The sequence below is a fragment of the Dendrobium catenatum genome, unplaced genomic scaffold (assembly GCF_001605985.2).
Source record: "Dendrobium catenatum unplaced genomic scaffold, ASM160598v2 fragScaff_scaffold_761, whole genome shotgun sequence".
In the NCBI taxonomy this organism is placed as follows: domain Eukaryota; kingdom Viridiplantae; phylum Streptophyta; class Magnoliopsida; order Asparagales; family Orchidaceae; genus Dendrobium; species Dendrobium catenatum.
This window is the reverse complement of record NW_021319223.1, coordinates 203387-223117: the sequence shown is the minus strand read 5'-3', so window position 1 is coordinate 223117 and position 19731 is coordinate 203387. Positions and strand designations below refer to the sequence as shown.

The 19731-nt window shown below is 34.5% G+C and overlaps 1 protein-coding gene across 3 annotated transcripts in view; it reads left to right on the top strand.

The window, feature by feature from the left end:
• The window catches only part of LOC110096448 (snRNA-activating protein complex subunit), a 44586-nt gene extending 25740 nt beyond the window's left edge, over positions 1–18846 (top strand). For 2 of the 3 annotated variants that reach the window (XM_028696541.1, XM_020822419.2), the window contains 3 exons: positions 9391–9516; positions 9603–9863; positions 18529–18810. In XM_028696541.1, the coding sequence (XP_028552374.1) occupies positions 9391–9516; positions 9603–9863; positions 18529–18810 (669 nt within the window). Of the gene's footprint in view, positions 1–9390; positions 9517–9602; positions 9864–18528 lie in introns of all 3 variants that reach the window. The other variant, XM_020822416.2, reaches the window with a different exon arrangement.
• The last annotated feature ends 885 nt before the right edge of the window (positions 18847–19731 follow it).

Here is a 19731-nt window from a genome sequence, read left to right as displayed (position 1 = left end):
CACTTTTTATGAGCACATAAAAGTATAAAAAATTATTATGTTTAAAAATAATCGCCTTCAAAATTTATAATGTTTTTTTAATTATTGCTATGATTATATTTAATTCTTGCTAATTTTAGTAAAAAGCTAGAAAATATAGCTTCATGAAGAGAACTTGAACAATTCGCTTCTTAAAGCTATATTTTCTAGCTTTTTATTAACATTAGCATGAAATTTTAAGGTCAGTTTGTAATTATAATTTATTCAAACTCTTTTAATTTAAGATTTTTTTTACTGCTAATAGGACACAATGAAAAAGAAAAAAAGATTCATGTAGCTGACCTCACGTAGTGGGATAAAGGCTCGATGTTGTTGTTGTAGCATTTATTTTCTAATTGTTAGGATGAGTGTAGAGAACTCATAATTGATTTTTGTTTTTGTGGCGAACTAAGTATTAAGGTCTATCAATGTTGTTTTGTCTGATAGTTTAATTGTCATCTCTCCTACAAATTGGTGAAATATATTGGCTTATGGAGACAGACATTTAACTAATACCATGGTTTAGAAATGGGGACTGAATTGGTTGGTCAACCGAGAATTGGTCTGCCAACCAGTTTTGTCCACAACTAAAATATTTTTTTTCTAAGAATCAGGAAGAACCAATGGTTGGAACAATGAAACGAAGAACCACTTGTAGTTTCATTGAATCGCCTGGTTTATATTATGATCAAATTATCACTATTTATGTTAAATCAGATGTCTACAATTTAATCTTGATAGAAATAATTTAGAGTCTAAATTTACTAAATAAACTATAAAATTTTACTTATAACTACAAAAGAAAAAGGTTGGTAACTTAATATAGTTGTTTAAATTTAAAATTATCAAATATATTCCTTGTGTATGTTCTATATATCATAAGATTATTCTCCTTAATTTTTATCACATATTTGCAACATTATTATGCCTTTAAGTAACGTTTCATTAATATTTAATTATGTTATTGTTCAACTCCTGGTTAACTATTGGTTGAGCCTTTAAATTTTGTATTTTTCCTTCTTTAAGTTCAACGTCCAGTCTTGTTTTCAAAATCTTGACTAATACATTTAACAAACAACGATCTAACCTAATAAAATGTTAATGCCTAATATAATTTATATGCATGTTCTGGTGCTGTGATGAATATGGGAACCTAGCTTTGCCACTCTTTTGCCATTAAGAGTTGGCAAGTTGCTTATAGTATTATTCCCTACAATGACATACAACATCGTTGCGTTAAAAAATTAGTTTTGTGATAGCATAGTTCTTTGTAATTAATGAAAATATATTTAAATTATCACATCCAGGTGAACAACTCTTTGTGCGCCATGTAAAGTTTCAATATTAAGTTGTATTTCTGATGGTGGATCTACATGAGCCTTAATTCTTCGTAGATCTTGAAAGCTACCAAAAGTTATGAAATAACATTTTTAGCAAAGCATCAAACGGTACCTTGGATTTCATTAGATGTTAAGAACATGTCCTAGTATGGCCAATTGTTTCATAAAAATGAACATATCGTACAATAATGTGTTATGTACTCGTCCATTCAATTTTGGCGTCTTCTTACTGACGGTTTATCATCTCTTATGTTATATTTTATAATCTTCTTATGGTGTGCTATGTGCTCGTCCATGCATATTCATACAAATTAGTACAGAGTGCATGACATCATTCTCATTTTTTATGCAAAGCATTATTGTTTCTCGAAACACATGGAGATTCATTTAAATTTTTGAAGTGAAAGGCATCATAGCAGTGTTTCACAAATAAAGCTTGAATTATTCCACAAATAAAGCTTGAATTAGCAAACCTTAAGCAAACTTTAAGACACCACTAGAACATTTTGAAGCAATTTTTTTTTCATTGCAACACATCTAACACAAACATCATGCTATAATGCCCATTAGATGTCTCTCTTAACTAGCTGCTCATATGCTTTGACTTTTATTTTTATTATGCGGTTCATATGACGATCACGAATGTTATATCACCAGTATTCCCTGTGCAGTATGTTTTGCGCACAAAATATTAACATTTGCTGCCATATTTCTTGTGGGTGCCTAAACAATGTTTGGGTGCAGCCTAATGAAGTATCTCATGACACCCACACACCAAGCTGTTATGTCTATATGAAATTATGGACGAGTCACTTTGAAATTGAGCATGCCCTAATAACATCCAAAACTCGTTGCACATAGTCTCAACAACAACAAAAAAAGCTAAGGAAAATAAACCATTGTTTTTATGAATATCAACAATAGAAAGCAGCTCCTCTATATTTTTTTTATTAAAAATGCCACATTTAAACTAAGAATGGGCTGACAAAATATTCACTGAATTATATATACAATACCTGACTAAGTGCAATGTAAGGTTTCTATGAACCTATAAATGGAATGTTACAAATCTTCCTAACTGCTAGACATAGACTTAATTGCTTTCCATCTGGCATCACATGCTTTAATGTATAAAATTATACTATTAAATTTTTTGTACATGCATCCTATGATTTCTTTTGACTTCATGATGAGGACATCCGACGGTGGACGTTACTCAATGGAAGAAACGAAGATCAACAGTCGAGATCACTCTTTTTTTATCTTAGTTTATTAATTGTATTTTGATTTAATTTTACATTTTTTGTTTTACCCTTATTTAAGAGTCTTGTCTTATATAAGAATAAGGGGCAAAGTTGTCTTTTTTAATTTCTTTTGTTTTAGGCGAATATATATAGAGACCCTTGCTCTTGTATTAGAGGAGGGATTATTAATAAAAAAAAAGGTTTGCACTTGTGTTCTTTGGAGAGAACTTGGGTGAGATTTCTGTTGAAATCTTGTAGATTATAGAATATGTTGTTAGACCTAAACTAATGTCCCAAGGCTAACCAAGAGGGTGGTGAATTGGTAATTTAAAAAATTTAATCATTTTCTTGGATTTTAAAAAGATAGAAACCGATTAATGAACTTGAGCAAGTTGATTTTAAAGTTTTTCAAAAATAATTTTTTAACCACAGAAAAATTTAACTTGCAGTAAGTAAAAAGCTGTGGAAATAAAAAGACATAGAAGTTTATAGTGGTTAGGTCAAACACGACCTACATCCACTCCCTGAAGCCTCCAACTTCAGGTATTGCACTATACCAAAGTGACTCTCCTTTTGCCCCCACAATAAGGCGGAGAAGCCTTCACAAAATTCTCTTCCACCAAACCCCGGTGCGGCAGAGAACCGTCGTCCTTTTACATCCTCCAAGTGTAGGCAGAGAACCTTCATACTTTTACACCCTCCAAGTGTAAGCAGAGAACCTTCGTATGTTCACACTATCCAAGTGTCGGCAGAGAATCGAATCTTCTTGAAAGTTCTTCACACGGCAATCTAGAAGGACAAGAGAAAAGAGTGAAGTAAAACACAAATCACACACAGTGATCCTTACCCTTGAGTAACTATGTGAATCCTTCACGCTCCAATAGGAAGAAATCTCTTTCAAACACTCTCTCATTCAATTGCCCTTTACCATTCATGAAGACCAAGTGACAAAAAGATTAAAGGTCAGTTTCTAGTGGACCTTTTATAATAATATAATAAAGACACGAAAAATCATTTAGAAAACTGCATTTTTCAAAGTTGACCGTTCACGATCGTCCCATACGATCTAATTTCGTACGTACGAACAGTTCAAAAACTGTTGTGTACGAACTCATTGTAAATCGGTATGAACTCTATTCATACCCGATCATCGTCCGTACGAAATATGTTTGTCTGGTATGAATAGAAAATTTCAAAGCACATATGTACGAACGTCTGGACGAAAACAAAGCAGAGCTCTTCGTCCCGGTACGAACAAAAAAATATCGTCAGTACGAATAGTGTTAGAGGATGAATCAGAGGGCATCATCCCGGTACGAACAAAAAATATCGTCCGTACGGACTGTGTATTTGCCAAAAACAGAGAATATCATCCTGAGATGAACGAAAAATATCGCCGTACGATCTTCACATTCTTCAGAAATAGAGAAGATCGTCCTGGGACGAATGGAAATTATCGTCCGTACAAACTGAACATTTGGCAAAAACAGAGAAGATTGTCCTGGGACTAACGAAAAATATCGTCCGTACGATCTTCACTTTTCTCGGAAACAGAGACGATCGTCCTAGGACGAACGGAAATTATCGTCCGTACGAACTGAACATTTGACAAAAAAAGAGAAGATCGTCCTGAGACGAACTAAAAATATCGTTTGTACAATCTTCACATTTCTCGAAAACAAAGAAGATCGATCGTCCTGGGACGAACGAAAAATATCATCCGTACGAATTGAACATTTGGCAAAAACAGAGAAGATCGTCTTAGGACGAACGGAAAATATCGCCCGTATGATCTTTATTTAGAAAAATTTTTGCCATTCCTGCTCGTTCCATTGCTCATTGGGAAAAATAACTAACCAAATCGTCCCGTACGAACAAGTATCATATAGTACGATCATTTTTTAAAATGTGAATTTTAAAACTCTCCCTGGTGTGTGTGTGCTCAATTACTCAATTACAATCACACTCTCTCAGACTTAATAAAATGAAAAATACAGACTTCAATTTACACTACACTCTAAGCTGATCTTGATTTGAAGTCATCAACATTCTGAATTATGATTTTCCTGAAATGTTAATACACACAAGAGCAAAAAGAATTCTTCTAAAATGTGTTAGGAGAAAATAATAATCAAAACAATAATATTTGGAATCATAAAAGATATACAAGTTGCAAAAATGTCAAACATGCAAAACTAAGTAGCAACTATATCAACAATTTCTATGAGATGGAATCGGAGCTTCCACCAGCTGCAGGATGGGTTCGGGCTTGTGTCTTGAAGCCCCTTGGAGAAGGACAACGTATTACCTGTCAGTTGCAGGATGTGTCTGGGCTCACGGTTGTATCTTTTTTTTCCTAAATCCTTTTCTCCTCCTCCCTTGACCGCCGGCTGTAATCCCCCACTTGCCACCGGCCGATTCTCCCACAAACCCCTCCAAAGCCACAAGCCTCGTCCACTTTATCCATATCAACTGCTGACCATAAACCCCTCTACCTCCGTAGCCAGCCGACCACCTCACCCCTAGCCTCTTCCCTCCTTCATTCCCCTTCATTTTCCTAAATTATGTTGAAGATAATTTGAAAAGAATTTTGAATTCAAATCCAATTAGTTTGAAATTCAAAACCTTTCCTAAATTACTAGATCTATTTTTGGAAAGTTCTTCAAATCAAATTCCTATCAATTTGGATTGTATTTGGTTAAATCATTTCCCCCTTAATTGAAGACTTGATTAATTTCCTTTTCCTTTCCTCCCATAACTGGTCACTTCTCTCTCTACCCGCCGGCCCTTCTACCGTTGCTCTTGATTGGAGTCAAATCTTGCTTGATATCCTTCTTTCCTGTTGTGGATGTGTTTTAATATGGAAAGCATTTGAATTTAAATTCAAATGTATTCAATTTTCAAATATTTTCTCTAATTTAGTTATCTTATTTTAGGAAAGTATTCAAATCAAATCTATTTCAAATTCAAATAGGATTTGATTTAAATATTCCTCCCTAATTTAAGGTTTCCCACTTGGCAAGAATTTAAATCTCTCTCCATAAACTCTCAAGTCCCTATTAATGCCGCCGGCCCTCCCCCCTTAGTTATTTAATTCCTTAATTGGATATCCTATTATGGGATTTAATTAACCAGCCCCCTTTTTTTCTCTTTTAATTTTAATTTCAATTTTAAAAATTTTCCCCCACCCCATCTGTTCTACATCACATCAGTTCTAGATATAGTGATTAAGTAATTTTTTTTGTTGAAGAGTAATGACTTAAATTTAGCGGTCAAGTTATGATGGTTGGCCTTCATAATCAGATGAGCATAGGTGTGAGGGCTTTCACTGGTAGAAATTTTCGGGGGCCACTAAATCAGTGATTCTTTGATTCATGTAGGCACTAAGGGCATGTTCTTAAGGGGCATCATGGCGCACACACTTAAGCATAAACTTTTATTATTTGATATATATATTTTTTCAGATATTCATCATTTTTAATGATTGAACAACCATTTAATGAACATTAAAGTCCATTTTTGTTTGAAAATATCATACCTACTCTTAGATTTATAAAAAAATATTCCATCGTTTATTATAAGTTAACTTCAAGACTACCAAACATATGTCTACATCTCATTCTTAAGTTGGTCAGCTACAATGAAAAAAAAAATTATTCGTCAATATTATGGATGCTTAGGTGGATGAGTGGCTTTACTCTTAGAGACGCGATACGAAATGAGCATATATATGAAAAGGTTGGAGTAGCTCCAATGGAAGATAAGATTCAAGGGAGTCGACTTATTTTGTTTGGTTGCATAAAACCAAGGCCTTCTTATGTCTTAGTTAGGAGAGTAGATGTATTGGATTTGGCTTATGTTAAGAAAGGTAGAGGTAGACCTAAAAAGACTTGGTTAGAAAATATTAGAAATGACATTTCTTTATTAGATTTAAATGAGAATTTGACCATTAACATGCCACAATAGAGAAAAAGGATTCATGTAGCTGATCCAAAGTAGTGAGATAATGGCTTGATGATGTTGTTATTGTTGTCATCAATATTATGTTAATAGTAGAGATGCTAATAAATGATTCGACTTAACAACCCAACAAGAACTCTACTTGAAAAATTCCGATTTGGGTTGACAGTTAAAGTCGAGTTCAAGCCTCAAATTTTGACCTAATAAATTTCAGGTCAAGTTCAGGTTGGCTTGAAATTGAAATTGACTCAATTACTATGTGGGTTTGCATTACATGGGTTGCGGTTGAGTTTAGGTTAAATAGGTGGTATTCATGTTAAAGAGGTCGTATTCAAGTTAAATGGGTTGTGTTTATCCAAAAAAAAAAGCATGATCTATATAATAAATGGGTTAAATTGTTGGGTTAGGGTTAGGTTTGGGTCGTGTCAGGTTTCGGTTGAATGTTTTGATCCATATAATTAATGAGTTAGGTTTATGTCAAGTATGTTCAAATCTTGTCGAATTCTAGTCAGACCCGAACCTCACTCCCCAATCTAAATTGACACCTTTGGTCAACAACTTCAACAGTAGTAAAGTCATGCTGGCGTGATTATTTGAAGTTGATCGTTCACAATATTGTTATCTACCATAGTATCAGCTGTTATATAGACATGTTCACCACTTGACTCTTGAATTGAAGTAGTATCGATTGCCCTGTGCCTCTTATCAACATTATTTAACTGTACCCTCTGATGATGGAATTTAGAAGACTATGTGTCATAAGGGCGAATTATCTGTCTATATATATATATGTGTGTTTGTGTGTGTGTGTTGTCTGTTAATAACGTAAAAAATGATTGTGTCTCTTTTTGTGTATTGCTAACCTAGAACCTTGGTTATTTTGCAATGTTAACTGAATCATCCAGTTGAATTTTATTTTCTTTTTGTGTATTGCTAACCTAAAACCTTGGTTATTTAGCAATGTTAACAATGCTTGTTGCCTAGCCTCCGACTGGATTATCTTACAAACTTCATCATCTAAAATATGGGTTGCCATATAGCCACTGCTAACTGGATCAGAGCAAATTAGATTAATTGCATGGACCAAACTATTGTAGTGTAAGGCTTGTACTACTTTACATTTAAGACCATCTAAGGTTGTTACTGAAACTTGAATGAGATGTCTTATTATGCCATAATACCGTGGACATCAAAGTAAGATCATAAATTAATGAAAAATATGATATAATAAGTAACATTTTAACATCAAAATTAGATGTTAAAATAAAATCATAAAAAGTTGAAGTAAGGCTATTAATTTAAATAAAACTATAACCAATGTTAAAAAAAAATGTCTCTCCTACACCTAGTTCAACATAAACAAATAATTTAATGTTATAGTTTATAAATTATAAATTCCCCAGATCTCATTGCATTGAGGACCTTCATCAAAATCATCATTGTATTTATTTGATTTTTCTTTTCCCTTATATTAAATTTAAGGAAATGGATTCCAACAATAAGATGAGAGGTGTAAGAGGAGAAGCGGTAGCGGAGAAGCATTGATGGTGACATAGCAGGAACTGTGTACGAGCATAAGGGCTTTGCAACTTGTGACTGGGAGGTTTAGGTTGTGCGGTTAGTTCTAATTTTGGTTTGGTTTGGTTTATGTATAATAAATATGTTTAATTATATATTAAAATTTTATAAATTAAAATTTTAATTATTACTTAAATCCTAATTTTGGGTTCTCACACCTTTTAAATTTATGTTAAATGGTGTTGAGGCATGCTTCACCCCAACTGAGGTGTTAGCCTTTAAGCGGGTCTCTAATTGAGTAATTTTAGTATGGATGGATTGCTCTTCAATTCAATGGAGCTTTTGGTGCAGAGACTGTTTGGTAATAAAGCTCTTTCTAAACGCAAATAGTGGCGCAACCATTGCTACCATGTAGGGGCCAAGTCATCACTCTTGAACTTTTCATCACTGAAAAATGTCTTAATACTGGCATTCTACAATATTTTTGCTGCAGTAAGAAAATATGAGTTGCTTGCATTTCATCTAGTTGGAACATGAGTGATCATTCTTAGAAGTTTGAACAGAAAAATGAGATATTTTGTTCTCGGTCATTATCTGTCTCCATTGATATAATCAGAAATCATATGTTAGAATTTGAAGGTCTGCAAACTAGGTTATGTTTTTGAACTCTTCAAAGAAGTTTTGGCTTTGGTAATTTTTGATGATTTTACCAGATTTCAAATTTAATTTTAGAAGAATTGTCATTCTGTATCTCCATTTAGTTTTGATAGAGTTTTACTTAGAATAATGGTGAATTTCAGAGAAAGCAGTGAATACAAAGTTAGAAAGCTAGCAGTGGAAGAAGAAAATTGTAGGATCTACTTTAAAATGGGAGAAGGGGCTGACTCAAGGAAAATGATAGGGTAAGAGCCTCGGAAAAGATTTTGGCTTTCTTAAACTACTTTTTGACACTCTGAGAGGAAGAAGATGTCACATGCAAAAACAATGAATTAGATTTGTTGAAAAATCAGGGCTACAGGAAATATAAGATTTCATTCATTCAAATTTTCAAATGGGAGATAGCAAATATTTATAAAATTGGATTGAATAAACAACAGACTTGTCCAGAAGGGCTTTTTTCATGTAGACAAAGTAAATGACATAATTTTAAAATGACAACAACAAACTTGAATATTTCACTTTTGTTTCATCTAATAAGTTTTAATGTTGATTTTTTTCCTAAAGGAAACATCCCCATTATATGTTTTGTATTTCTGATTTTTAATTTAAATTATATGTAATCATTTGCTTCATTCTCAAAACCCTTATAGGTTCAAGAGTTTTTAGTCTTGGGAAGCCAGAACCTAACTGAATTGAGGGATAATATCTATTGCTTGACGGATAAATTGATGGAGGCAGCAGAGAAATGTGATGCTTCTAGTTATTTCCTAATTGAAGTCTGTTCAATCTTTCCCTTTTGTTATTCGATTTAGCCGTTAAGATATCCGAAAGTTATTTATAAATGCAGGTTTTTCGCATGCAGGAAACTTTTTGCAATGATCTCCGAAGCCCTTCTGCTACTGATTATAGTAAGCCTATATTTGATTGGCTTGAGAACCGACGTAATGAGGCTTCAGAAAAGTGGGAGTTCATCATGTCAGGTGAACTAAAGAAAAAACAGAAGGAATTATTGGGTAATTTGGATATTTCCAATTTACCAAACTTTAAAGCTGTAGACATGCATAAAATACGCTTCTGTGACCTAAGATTTCGGCTTGGAGCAGGTTATCTTTATTGTCACCAGGTATGTGCTTATTTCCATATCTTGCATTCTTCATTAGACCTTTGACCTTATTTGTTGCTCCTAGTGTTTGTACCTTATTTCTCTCCATTGAGTTTTTTTTTTTGTCCTTGAGAGTTAGTGTCGGTTGCTAGCTTTTTTTTTCCACAAGAAATGAACATATACACTTTTGATGTCCTAATTCATCAATTTGACTCCTCTTTCTTGAATTTACCAACTTTTTAAATTATCTTTTTGAACACAGTAATTGTTCTGCCGAAGTTTAAAATGATTTTCTTTTTTTTTTCTTTCCCATGAAATACTCTGGATTGCCCTGGGACATATGCTATTAATCCATGAGGAACATTGGAAGCTTTATTCAATTTGTTATTATAAAATGTTTATCCTTGTTATTATCTGATTCACTATGCATATTCTTCTGCTGGAGCTTATTTGCCTCAAGTAGCACTATTAAACTGGCTACCAATAGGATTCCCGATAAACTACCATCTTGCCTGGATGTAAAAAAAAAAGCGTTTGGATTAAAAAATAATTCATTATATTTTATTTCAGTCTCTGATATTCGTAAAATCTAGATTTTTGCATCCAAAATTAGGAAAAAAAGAAAATAATTAATTCTATAGTGCCCATTTTTCCATAAGCTTTCATATTTTCACTAACAAATTCATTGATTTGATAAATTACTTAAATTTTTTAAGTATATGTTATAGCTTAGAAAAACAAAGAAATTTTTTAATAAAGGCTATTAAATCGGTAATATTGATTACTTAACTATGGAAGTTTGTAGTGTAAAATGCACAGAATGATACATTTATTTATAAAAGTTATATCTGTAAATAACATCAAGTAAAATTAGAGAATATGTTATCTAAGCAGAATATTCTGTAGAATGTCCATTTGTAATACTTGTAAGACTAGTTTTTTAGTTTCTCATCATCATCATCAGCCTTATCCTTGCATCTATGAATTCTCATTTTATTTTCATTCTGGTTGTGGTGCTGCTAGAGGGGTCAAGTTTATTGTTCATAAGATTTTTTGAATAACTGTTATCCCTGTTATCTTATGTGTAAATTTTTTTCCTTGTAATTCTTCAACCCTAGTTTTATCTTCCAATCTAATAGGTCATTTTTCTACTTTTTGTTGTACACACCTAGGTCATCTAAGTCTATTTTTAACACCCTTATCCTCAATGGATGTTATTCCAATCATTTTGTTGACCTACGCATAAAAGCCAGAATGCGTACCAGAAAACCCTGCTCAAATCCCGCATACCTCGTACAGATCGGTGCCGGAACGGTCTCCACCCGGAATTCCTGTGTAAATATTGCAACGACTGCCTCAATTGTGCTCCTATTTGTTGCTTTAAAATGAGAACGAAACCAAGCTTCGTTTGTTTCTTCCTCTACGATCCGAAGCCAACTACCTGTCTTGTGATCTTCATCCCTCTCCGATCTCACACCAACTGCTGTTCAAACCAAATCGCAAGCCTCTACCGAACTTCAGAACCACTAGCCCCGTTTCTTGCTCACCTCAACCAAGCCCGACGCCCCTCCTCCTTGCCTTCAATCGAACTCCTCACACGCTAATCCCAACATCCAACAGAGCAGAACTTCCTCATCCGACTTTGCAGACCTCCTACCCAGCAGCTGTAGTCGATCTCCTCCAACCTGCCGCAGCCCACTCTCAGTCGAGCCCTCTACCTCCTCTTCCACTCGACATCAATACCAGTCCAAGCAAGCTGTTATGCCGACCCCATCTCCACACCCCTCACCTGATCTATCCTCAAAAGAGATTCACGATCCCAACCCTTCCTCTTCTTCTCGGTTCATCCCACTACAAGCCAACATCTTAAGCAGCCCACCTTCACACCCTAAACAGCCACTACAACTCATTTCACCTCTAAATCTCAGCCCAAACAACAAACCCACACTCTAATCCGATAAGCCCATTAAACCACTTCCAATAGCCTAAACCCCTTAATCAGCCTATCTCCACTTCACCTTACAAGCCCAAATCAGCCCACCTCCTTCTTTATCTCCACCTACCATAACAGCCCACTTCCTATCTCTCTCTTCTCTCTCTCTACAATATATATATATATATATACACACACACACGTATATGAAGGCAACAACAACAACAAGTCTTTATCTTACTAAAATGTGGGGTTGGCTACATGAATCCTTTTTCTCCATTGTGTCCTGTTAATGGTCGAATTCTCATCTAAATCTAACAAAGAAATGTCATTTCTAATATTTTCTAACCAAGCCTTTTTCAGGTCTTCCTCTACCTTTTTTAAAGTAAGTCAAATCTAATACATCTACTTTCCTAACCGGGTCATCAGAATGTTGTCGTTTTATGTGACCAAACCATTTAAGGATACTCTCTCTAATCTTATCTTCCATTGGAGCTACTCAAATCTTTTCACGTATATGCTCCTGTCGTATCATGTCTTTAAGCGTAAAGCCACTCATCCTACTAAGCATCCTCATCTCTGCAATACTTAACTTAATATTATGCTTCTCTTTTAATGACCAACATTCTGCACATAAAGTATTGCAGGTCTCACTACCATCTTATAGAATTTTCACTTAAGTTTGAGAGGGATTTTTCTATCACATAACAAGCCCGATGCAGTCCTCCACTTCAACCGTCCAACTTGAATTCTACTAATAATATCCCCATCTATTTCACCATGACTCTGAATAATAAACCTAAGATATCTAAAACATGTGTTCTTTTTAATGACTTGATCGTCCAAAGTCACAATCCTCCAACTAGATCTATTATTATTAAAATTACACTCCATATATTCAGTTTTAGATATACTCAAACGAAAGCCTTTAGACTCTATATTATTCAAGTTTACCTTCAACTCCCTCTCTAGTCTTATCAACAAGAAGAATATCATCAGTAAAAAAACATACACCAGGGTACAACCTCTTGCAAATGTCTAGTGAGAATATCCATGACCAAAGCAAAAAGATATGGGCTTAAGTTTGATCCTTGATGTAATCTAACTAAAATTGGAAAATACTTGGTCAAACCACCTTGTGTTTGAACAAAAGTAACAACTCCTGGATACATATCCTTAATGACTTGACATCGCCGTCGTTGACTCTTACGCAAATTTATAAATGATTTTCGAACTCAAAGTCCTTTAAAAGCCCGCTTTCGGCGCTTGCAGTGCGCCATGGGTCCTTCTATGAATGTTTTTCTCTAGCGTGGTGGGAGGAAATCGGTGTGGTGCTTGCGGTGAAGCGGGTGAGCCTTATTCACGCTTTTCTTAACGTGGTGGGGAAAATTGCATTTTTTAATAGGTACCCCACGCCTTTCTCTAGCATGGTGGGACCGTAGACTACAACCGCGGTGTCATCAGACACCGGCCACGCACGTCTTTCTCTGACGTGTTGGGTAGGCTAAGACTCCCGGATTTTTTCTTAAATGCGGAAGACGTCGGTAGGTTGCCAAATTTTCTAGTGATAGATGGGGATATTATCAGCAGAATTCAAGTTGGATGGTTGAAGTGGAGGAATGCATCGGGCTTGTTATGTGATAGAAATGTACCCCTCAAACTTAAGGGAAAAATCTATAAGATGGTAGTGAGGCCTGCAATGCTTAATGGTGTCGAATGTTGGCCATTAAAAGAGAAGCATAATACTAAGTTAAGTGTGGCAGAGATGAGGATGCTTAGGTGGATGAGTGGCTTTACCCTTAGAGATAGGATATGAAATGAGCATATACGTGAAAAGGTTGGAGTAGCTCCAGTAGAAGATAAGATTAGAGAGAGTCGCCTTAGATGGTTTGGTCACATAAAAAAGGCGGCCTTCCGATGACCCGGTTAGGAGAGTAGAGTTATTAGATTTGACTTGTGTTAAGAAAGTTAGGGGTAGACCTAAAAAGACTTGGTTAGAAAATATTAGGAATGACCTTTCTTTATTAGATTTAAACGATAATTTGACTTTTAATAGGACACAACGGAGAAAAAGGATTCATGTAGCCGACCCCACGTAGTGGGATAAAGGCTTGATGTTGATGTTGTTGTTGTTGTTGTTGTAGGCTACTTGTATTCAACAAACAACAAAGGACCTAATTTGAACCTAAGTGAACAATAGGGAACTTTACTTGCACAATAACTAGAGGAAAAAAAAAAAAAAGAAAAAAAAGGGAACTTGACTTGAACAAAATGTAGGGGACTTGAACTGAACAAAACTACATGAAATTGGACTTTAAATTTCAAAATGCACCATCATATTAAGATGCATGCCAATTAATAATCCTGGTTATCTAAACAAACCTCAATGAGCAAATTAAGGACCTATGGTGGATGCAATTCCAAGCAATAATATGAAACATATAAGTGGATGTCATAACACACATATGAACAATATGAAACTTGTGATGTCCATAACAGTTAGCCCGCAAGTCTATGCAAAGTAGCTTGGAAGAATCAACAAAGGGAGTTCTTAACGAATATGACAGCTCAATAGAGAACTCTTGATGAATGCACTGACTCACTAAAAGAATAGCACAAGCAACGAACTTGCAAATGTGACATTCTCAACAATCAACGTCGGCTAGCTTGCAAATATATGTAGGCATTTCTCTTGAACAATGAAGGATGTACAAGGGAATGTAGCAACTTACCGATCAACTTGCATGGAGAAATCGGTGATGAATGCAACTCACCCAAAAATTCACAATACTGTGCAATGAATGCTGCCGCATCCCTCCAATCGATGCTAGTTGGCTTGCAGATGCATGCAATAGTCTCCTATGAACACAAAGCCAATATGCAGGTAGATGTAGCAACTTGTCAATCAGTTTGCGTAGGGAGAATTAATGATGAACGCAACAACCTGTTGACCAATATGTATGAAAAAATTAGTGGTGTATATAGTTCACCCGACAGCTATATCAACATACAAACGGACAAGTTCACTTGCCTTTAAACAACAAAACCTCTTGCAAACATAAGGTGGGAGGTGTTATGTAGGGAGATTTTGGCGTGATGACCTCCGTTGATTGGTTTCACACAAAGATGAAGGATCTCAACCCCTTGATTCCTCCATATGCTCGATATGGTCATTCAATGATGGGCAACACCTTTGCCAACAAGATTCTTCATGTTGGGATTCCTCTTGTCAAGAGGGGAAGAGCTAAAGCTTGGCCTTGGACCTTGGTTCAAGAAAAGGTCCCTTGATTGGTGGGAATTAGAGCGATATCCCATTGTTTCAGGTTTTTCATTTGTTCTTCGTTGAGAGTAATGTTCGTATAGCTTATCGATAACAGTGGGATGATTCACTTTAGATTGCGTCAATATATTGTGTTTGAAATTGCAGGACAATACAAAGAGGTTTATTATCTTAATATTAAACAAATATCTCATACATAAACATAAGAGTCAAAAGCAATCTTAGGATATGCTTTTTAATGTGGAAACCGGAGAGGAGGAAAAGCCATGAGATCTAGTTTAGTTTAAATTGTTCCGCTAGTTTAAGTCGAGAATCATTATGGTTTGCCTGTATTGGTAACTGGAGAAATTATCGGTACAATGTAAAAGACTTGTTTTTATAGGGAACATCTGTTATGTTTATGATAGAAAGTGTTTGAGGATATTGCAAGTTGAAGTTTTTTACGTTTGTTTCCTATTATCACTTGAATTTTGATGTTCTTTATTGATTATTAGTTGTCTTCAATTTTGTTGTCCTTGAGCATCTTTTACTACCAATTTTTGGAGATGCTACCTACAAAATAGATCTTTTACATTATACTCATGCCTTCTCTAATTACGGTAGCCTGATAGTGCTGGTAGTAGCTACCACTATTGAAGTCTAGTTGGCGTGCTATGAAATTGCTTTGAATGTTCTAACAGCATGAGTGCAATGAGGTTGACTAGTTGAAATTTTGGCGGTTGGATTGTCAGGAGTAAGACTTAGTTTGGGACGGCTTTCTTCCTGCTTCTTAAAACAATTTTTTAGTACAAAAATTAATTTTTTTGTACTAGAAAGCTGCTTTAAGAAGCATTAAAAAAGCCATCCCATAAGAAACCTAAGTCTCAGAATATTCATGGCTTGTTGTTAGCATTGTTAGAAAATGGTAATAATATGCCACTATATTGTCATCAAAATGATCTTATTGGTAGCAATTGAACGCAATAGGTGTCTCTCCAAACAAGAGTCGCAATAATTTTGGGAATTTGTATGCGCAAAATTTGGGGTTGTGAAAAATGATGATAATAAATGGTTGCTTCTCCAAGAGCAATACAACATTGCAAATGGCTTGAAAATTAGACGCATAGGTTGCTAGAACTCTTGGTAGGGGTGTAAACGAGCACAGTTTGAGCAAGCTTGTTGTGTGTTAATATTCAGCTCGTATTTGAAATTGTTCGTGACTTTGTGTTCGTATTTGGCTCATTCATTTCAAGCCAAACCCAATTCATTTTTGAACAGAAGAAAATAGTTAAATAATGAGCAAAATATGATATAATCATTATGCTTATCTACTTAACGATTAATAAATTTGGAAAAAAAATAAAGTAATAATATATAGTTTAAAGATCGAAAAAGGCTTTGTTTGTGGTTGAACTTCTAAGTAAATGATCTCAATTAATTATTCAATATTAGTTTGCTTAACGAACGAATTGAACACAAACGACTTAGTGAGTTGAACACAAGTTTTTCACAAATGACGAACATTTTTGACACCACGTTATTATTCATACTGTGAAATCTAAGAGTACAAAAATGCTTTGGGTCTCAAACAATCGAGAATGTGAAAACTTCTTAGATGTTAGCTTGGTTCTCCTAGGGGTCATAAACCAAGCTATTTCATTCAGTCACAATGTCACTCATTAGAGAACTTCAAGTGTCAACACATTTTTCATGGCAAAAATTTCCCCAAAATTTTGGCTTGAAAATATTTCACTATGCTCAAAGCTTTCCTTGAAGGCTCTCTTAGTGATGATTTTGGCTATTTTTTACCATATATAAATTCCAGAAGATATTTTTTAAATTGTAGAACATACGAAAAAAATAATCTTGTTTTTTGAGCAATAAAGATTCAATATCCCCCTAGCTTCTCTTGCTTAAAATTCTATATAAACTCTCCCTTCTAGTGGTGTAGGAAAGACCTTAATGTTTTGACCAACTTCCTGTAACCTTCAAAAACAACAACAATAACAACAACAACAATAACAACATCAAGTCTTTGTCCCACTACGTGGGGTCGGCTACATGAATCCTTTTTTCCATTGTGTTCTATTAAAAGTCAAATTCTCGTTTATATCTAATAAAGAAAGATCATTTCTAATATTTTCTAACAAAGTATTTTTAGGTCTACCTCTACTTTTCTTAACATAAGTTAAATCTAATATATCTACTTTCCTAACCGGGTCCTTGGAAGGCCGCCGTTTTATGTGACCAAACCATCTAAGGCGACTCTCTCTAATCTTATCTTCCACTGGTGATACTCCAACCTTTTCACGTATATGCTCATTTCGTATCCTATCTTTAAGGGTTAAGCCACTCATCCACCTTAGCATCTTCATCTCTGCAACACTTAACTTAGTATTATGCTTCTCTTTTAATGGCCAACATTCGGCACCATAAAACATTGCATGTCTCACCACCATCTTATAGAATTTTTCCTAAGTTTGAGGGGGACTTTTCTATCACACAACAAGCTCGATGCATTCCTCCACTTCAACCATCCAACTTGAATTCTGCTGATAATATCCCCATCTATTTCACCATCACTCTGAACAATAAATCCAAGATATGTAAAACGTGTACTCTTATTAATGACTTGATCGCCCAAAGTCACTCACTAGCTCTATTACCACTAAAATTTCACTCCATATATTCAGTTTTAGATCTACTCAAGCGAAAACTTTTAGACTCTAAGGTTGACCTCCATAATTCAAGTTTACCTTCAACTCCCTCTCTAGTCTTATCAACAAGAAGAATATCATCGCCAAAAAGCATACATCAAGGTACATCCTCTTGCAAATGTCTGGTGAGAACATCCATGATCAAAGCAAAAAGATATGGGCTTAAGGCTGATTCTTGATGTAATCCAACCGAAAATAGTTGGTCAAACCACCTTGTGTTTGAACACAAGTAATAGCTCCTGGATACATATCTTTAATGATTGAATATAAGTATTATTAACTCCTTTCTTTTCAAGAACTCTCCATAGCACTTTTTAGTTTTCAAAAAGATGGAAAAAATTATTCTGGACATGAAATAATTACAATTTACAAGTCAAGTCTGAGGTTTGTCATCCTGTCTTTGAGGCCCCAACCCACTTTGAAAAGAAGTCGCTGTCCTGGAAAGATGCAGTTGTAGACTAACATTGTGAGTTTACAATCCCCCGTTTAGACTCTCTGATTTTGTTCTAAAAAGATATTGAAAAACATGAAATATCTTGAAGACTTAAATTATGGATTTACTTACAATCTAGTTGAATGTGCCAGAAATGATGATATGTGATAAAGTTAGAAAAGATAACCACTTTTGGCATCCTATTTGATATCACAGTAGATTGATAGTACGTTTTAATCATGAATATTTACCAATTTAAGAATGATTATAATCTTTTTTAAAGGCAGTAACAGAGTTGTTATGTCATTATTGAGATGATTAATTATACTTTTGAAACATTACAGGGGAATTGCAAGCACATCATAGTGTTTAGAGACATGAGACTGATCCATCCAGATGATTCACACAACAAGGCAGATTATCCTCTCCTCACTTTCCAAATCAAACCCCGTCAAAGGAAATGCTCTGTTTGTCAGATCTACATTGCAACAAAAATGACCGTTGATGATAAGTGGGCCCCAGAGGATCCTTGTTATTTCTGCATCAAATGTTACTTTCTTCTGCATTATAAGGAAGATAACACTTTATTGTATCCTCATACTGTGTATGACTACTTCCATGAATAAATAAATGCTCCTTTTGTAGATTTAAGTTGTGCTTCACATGTTCTGCAATTGTGTAATTATGAATCGTATTGTGTTTGCAGTCCTATTCTGAATTGTTAGAGCTGGTTTTGTTCCAACATCTTGATTCATACCACTTGTTTTTTTTGTTTTTATGAAGGCTTCGCTTTCTTGCTGTTTTTTAAAACAATTTTTTTTTAGAGTGGTTTTAAGAAGCATTGAGAAAGTCATATCAAATGAGGTCTTAATAAAAAAATTAAAAATTTTATACTAAAAGCTATTTTAAGAAGTAGTAAGAAGCAGTAAGAAAGTTGTCCCAAATGAAACCTTAGGTTTTGTTTAGGACAATTTTTTTAATGCTTCTTAAAGCAGTTTTTTAATATAATTTTTTTAATTTTCTACTAAAAAATTGCTTTAAAGAAGCAGCAAAGAAGCAATCCCAAAGTCATGAATTAAACTTATTAAGTAGTAGCTTCTATCACCAATAAATTACTTTATTGATTTAAAGACTATTGCTACTGCAATTATCTAGAAAATTATCTCTGAAATTGGAGCTATTATTCTATGCGGATATACCGGACGGTTCTCCTATCCAGTTACGCTTAGGTACCGAATGGTATCAAGTGCGATACATTTTGGAATGACGTGATATATTTTTATTGGTTTTAGAACTCCATCTGAACTCCGCCCAGAATAATAAATCCTGAAGCTGTTCTGATAGTCAAAATTGTTAAATTATTGTGATGTTTAATATTTTTTTTTCTTTTTAAAAGAAGTTTTAGACTATCTTTCTTACAATTACAATAGTTGAGCAGATCTTACTATTGAAGAAACCTATCTTAAAGTTCTAACAAAATGATAAAAATTTATAATCAAATACAAATATGATAATGATATCTAAAATAAAATTATGAAGAAATTATT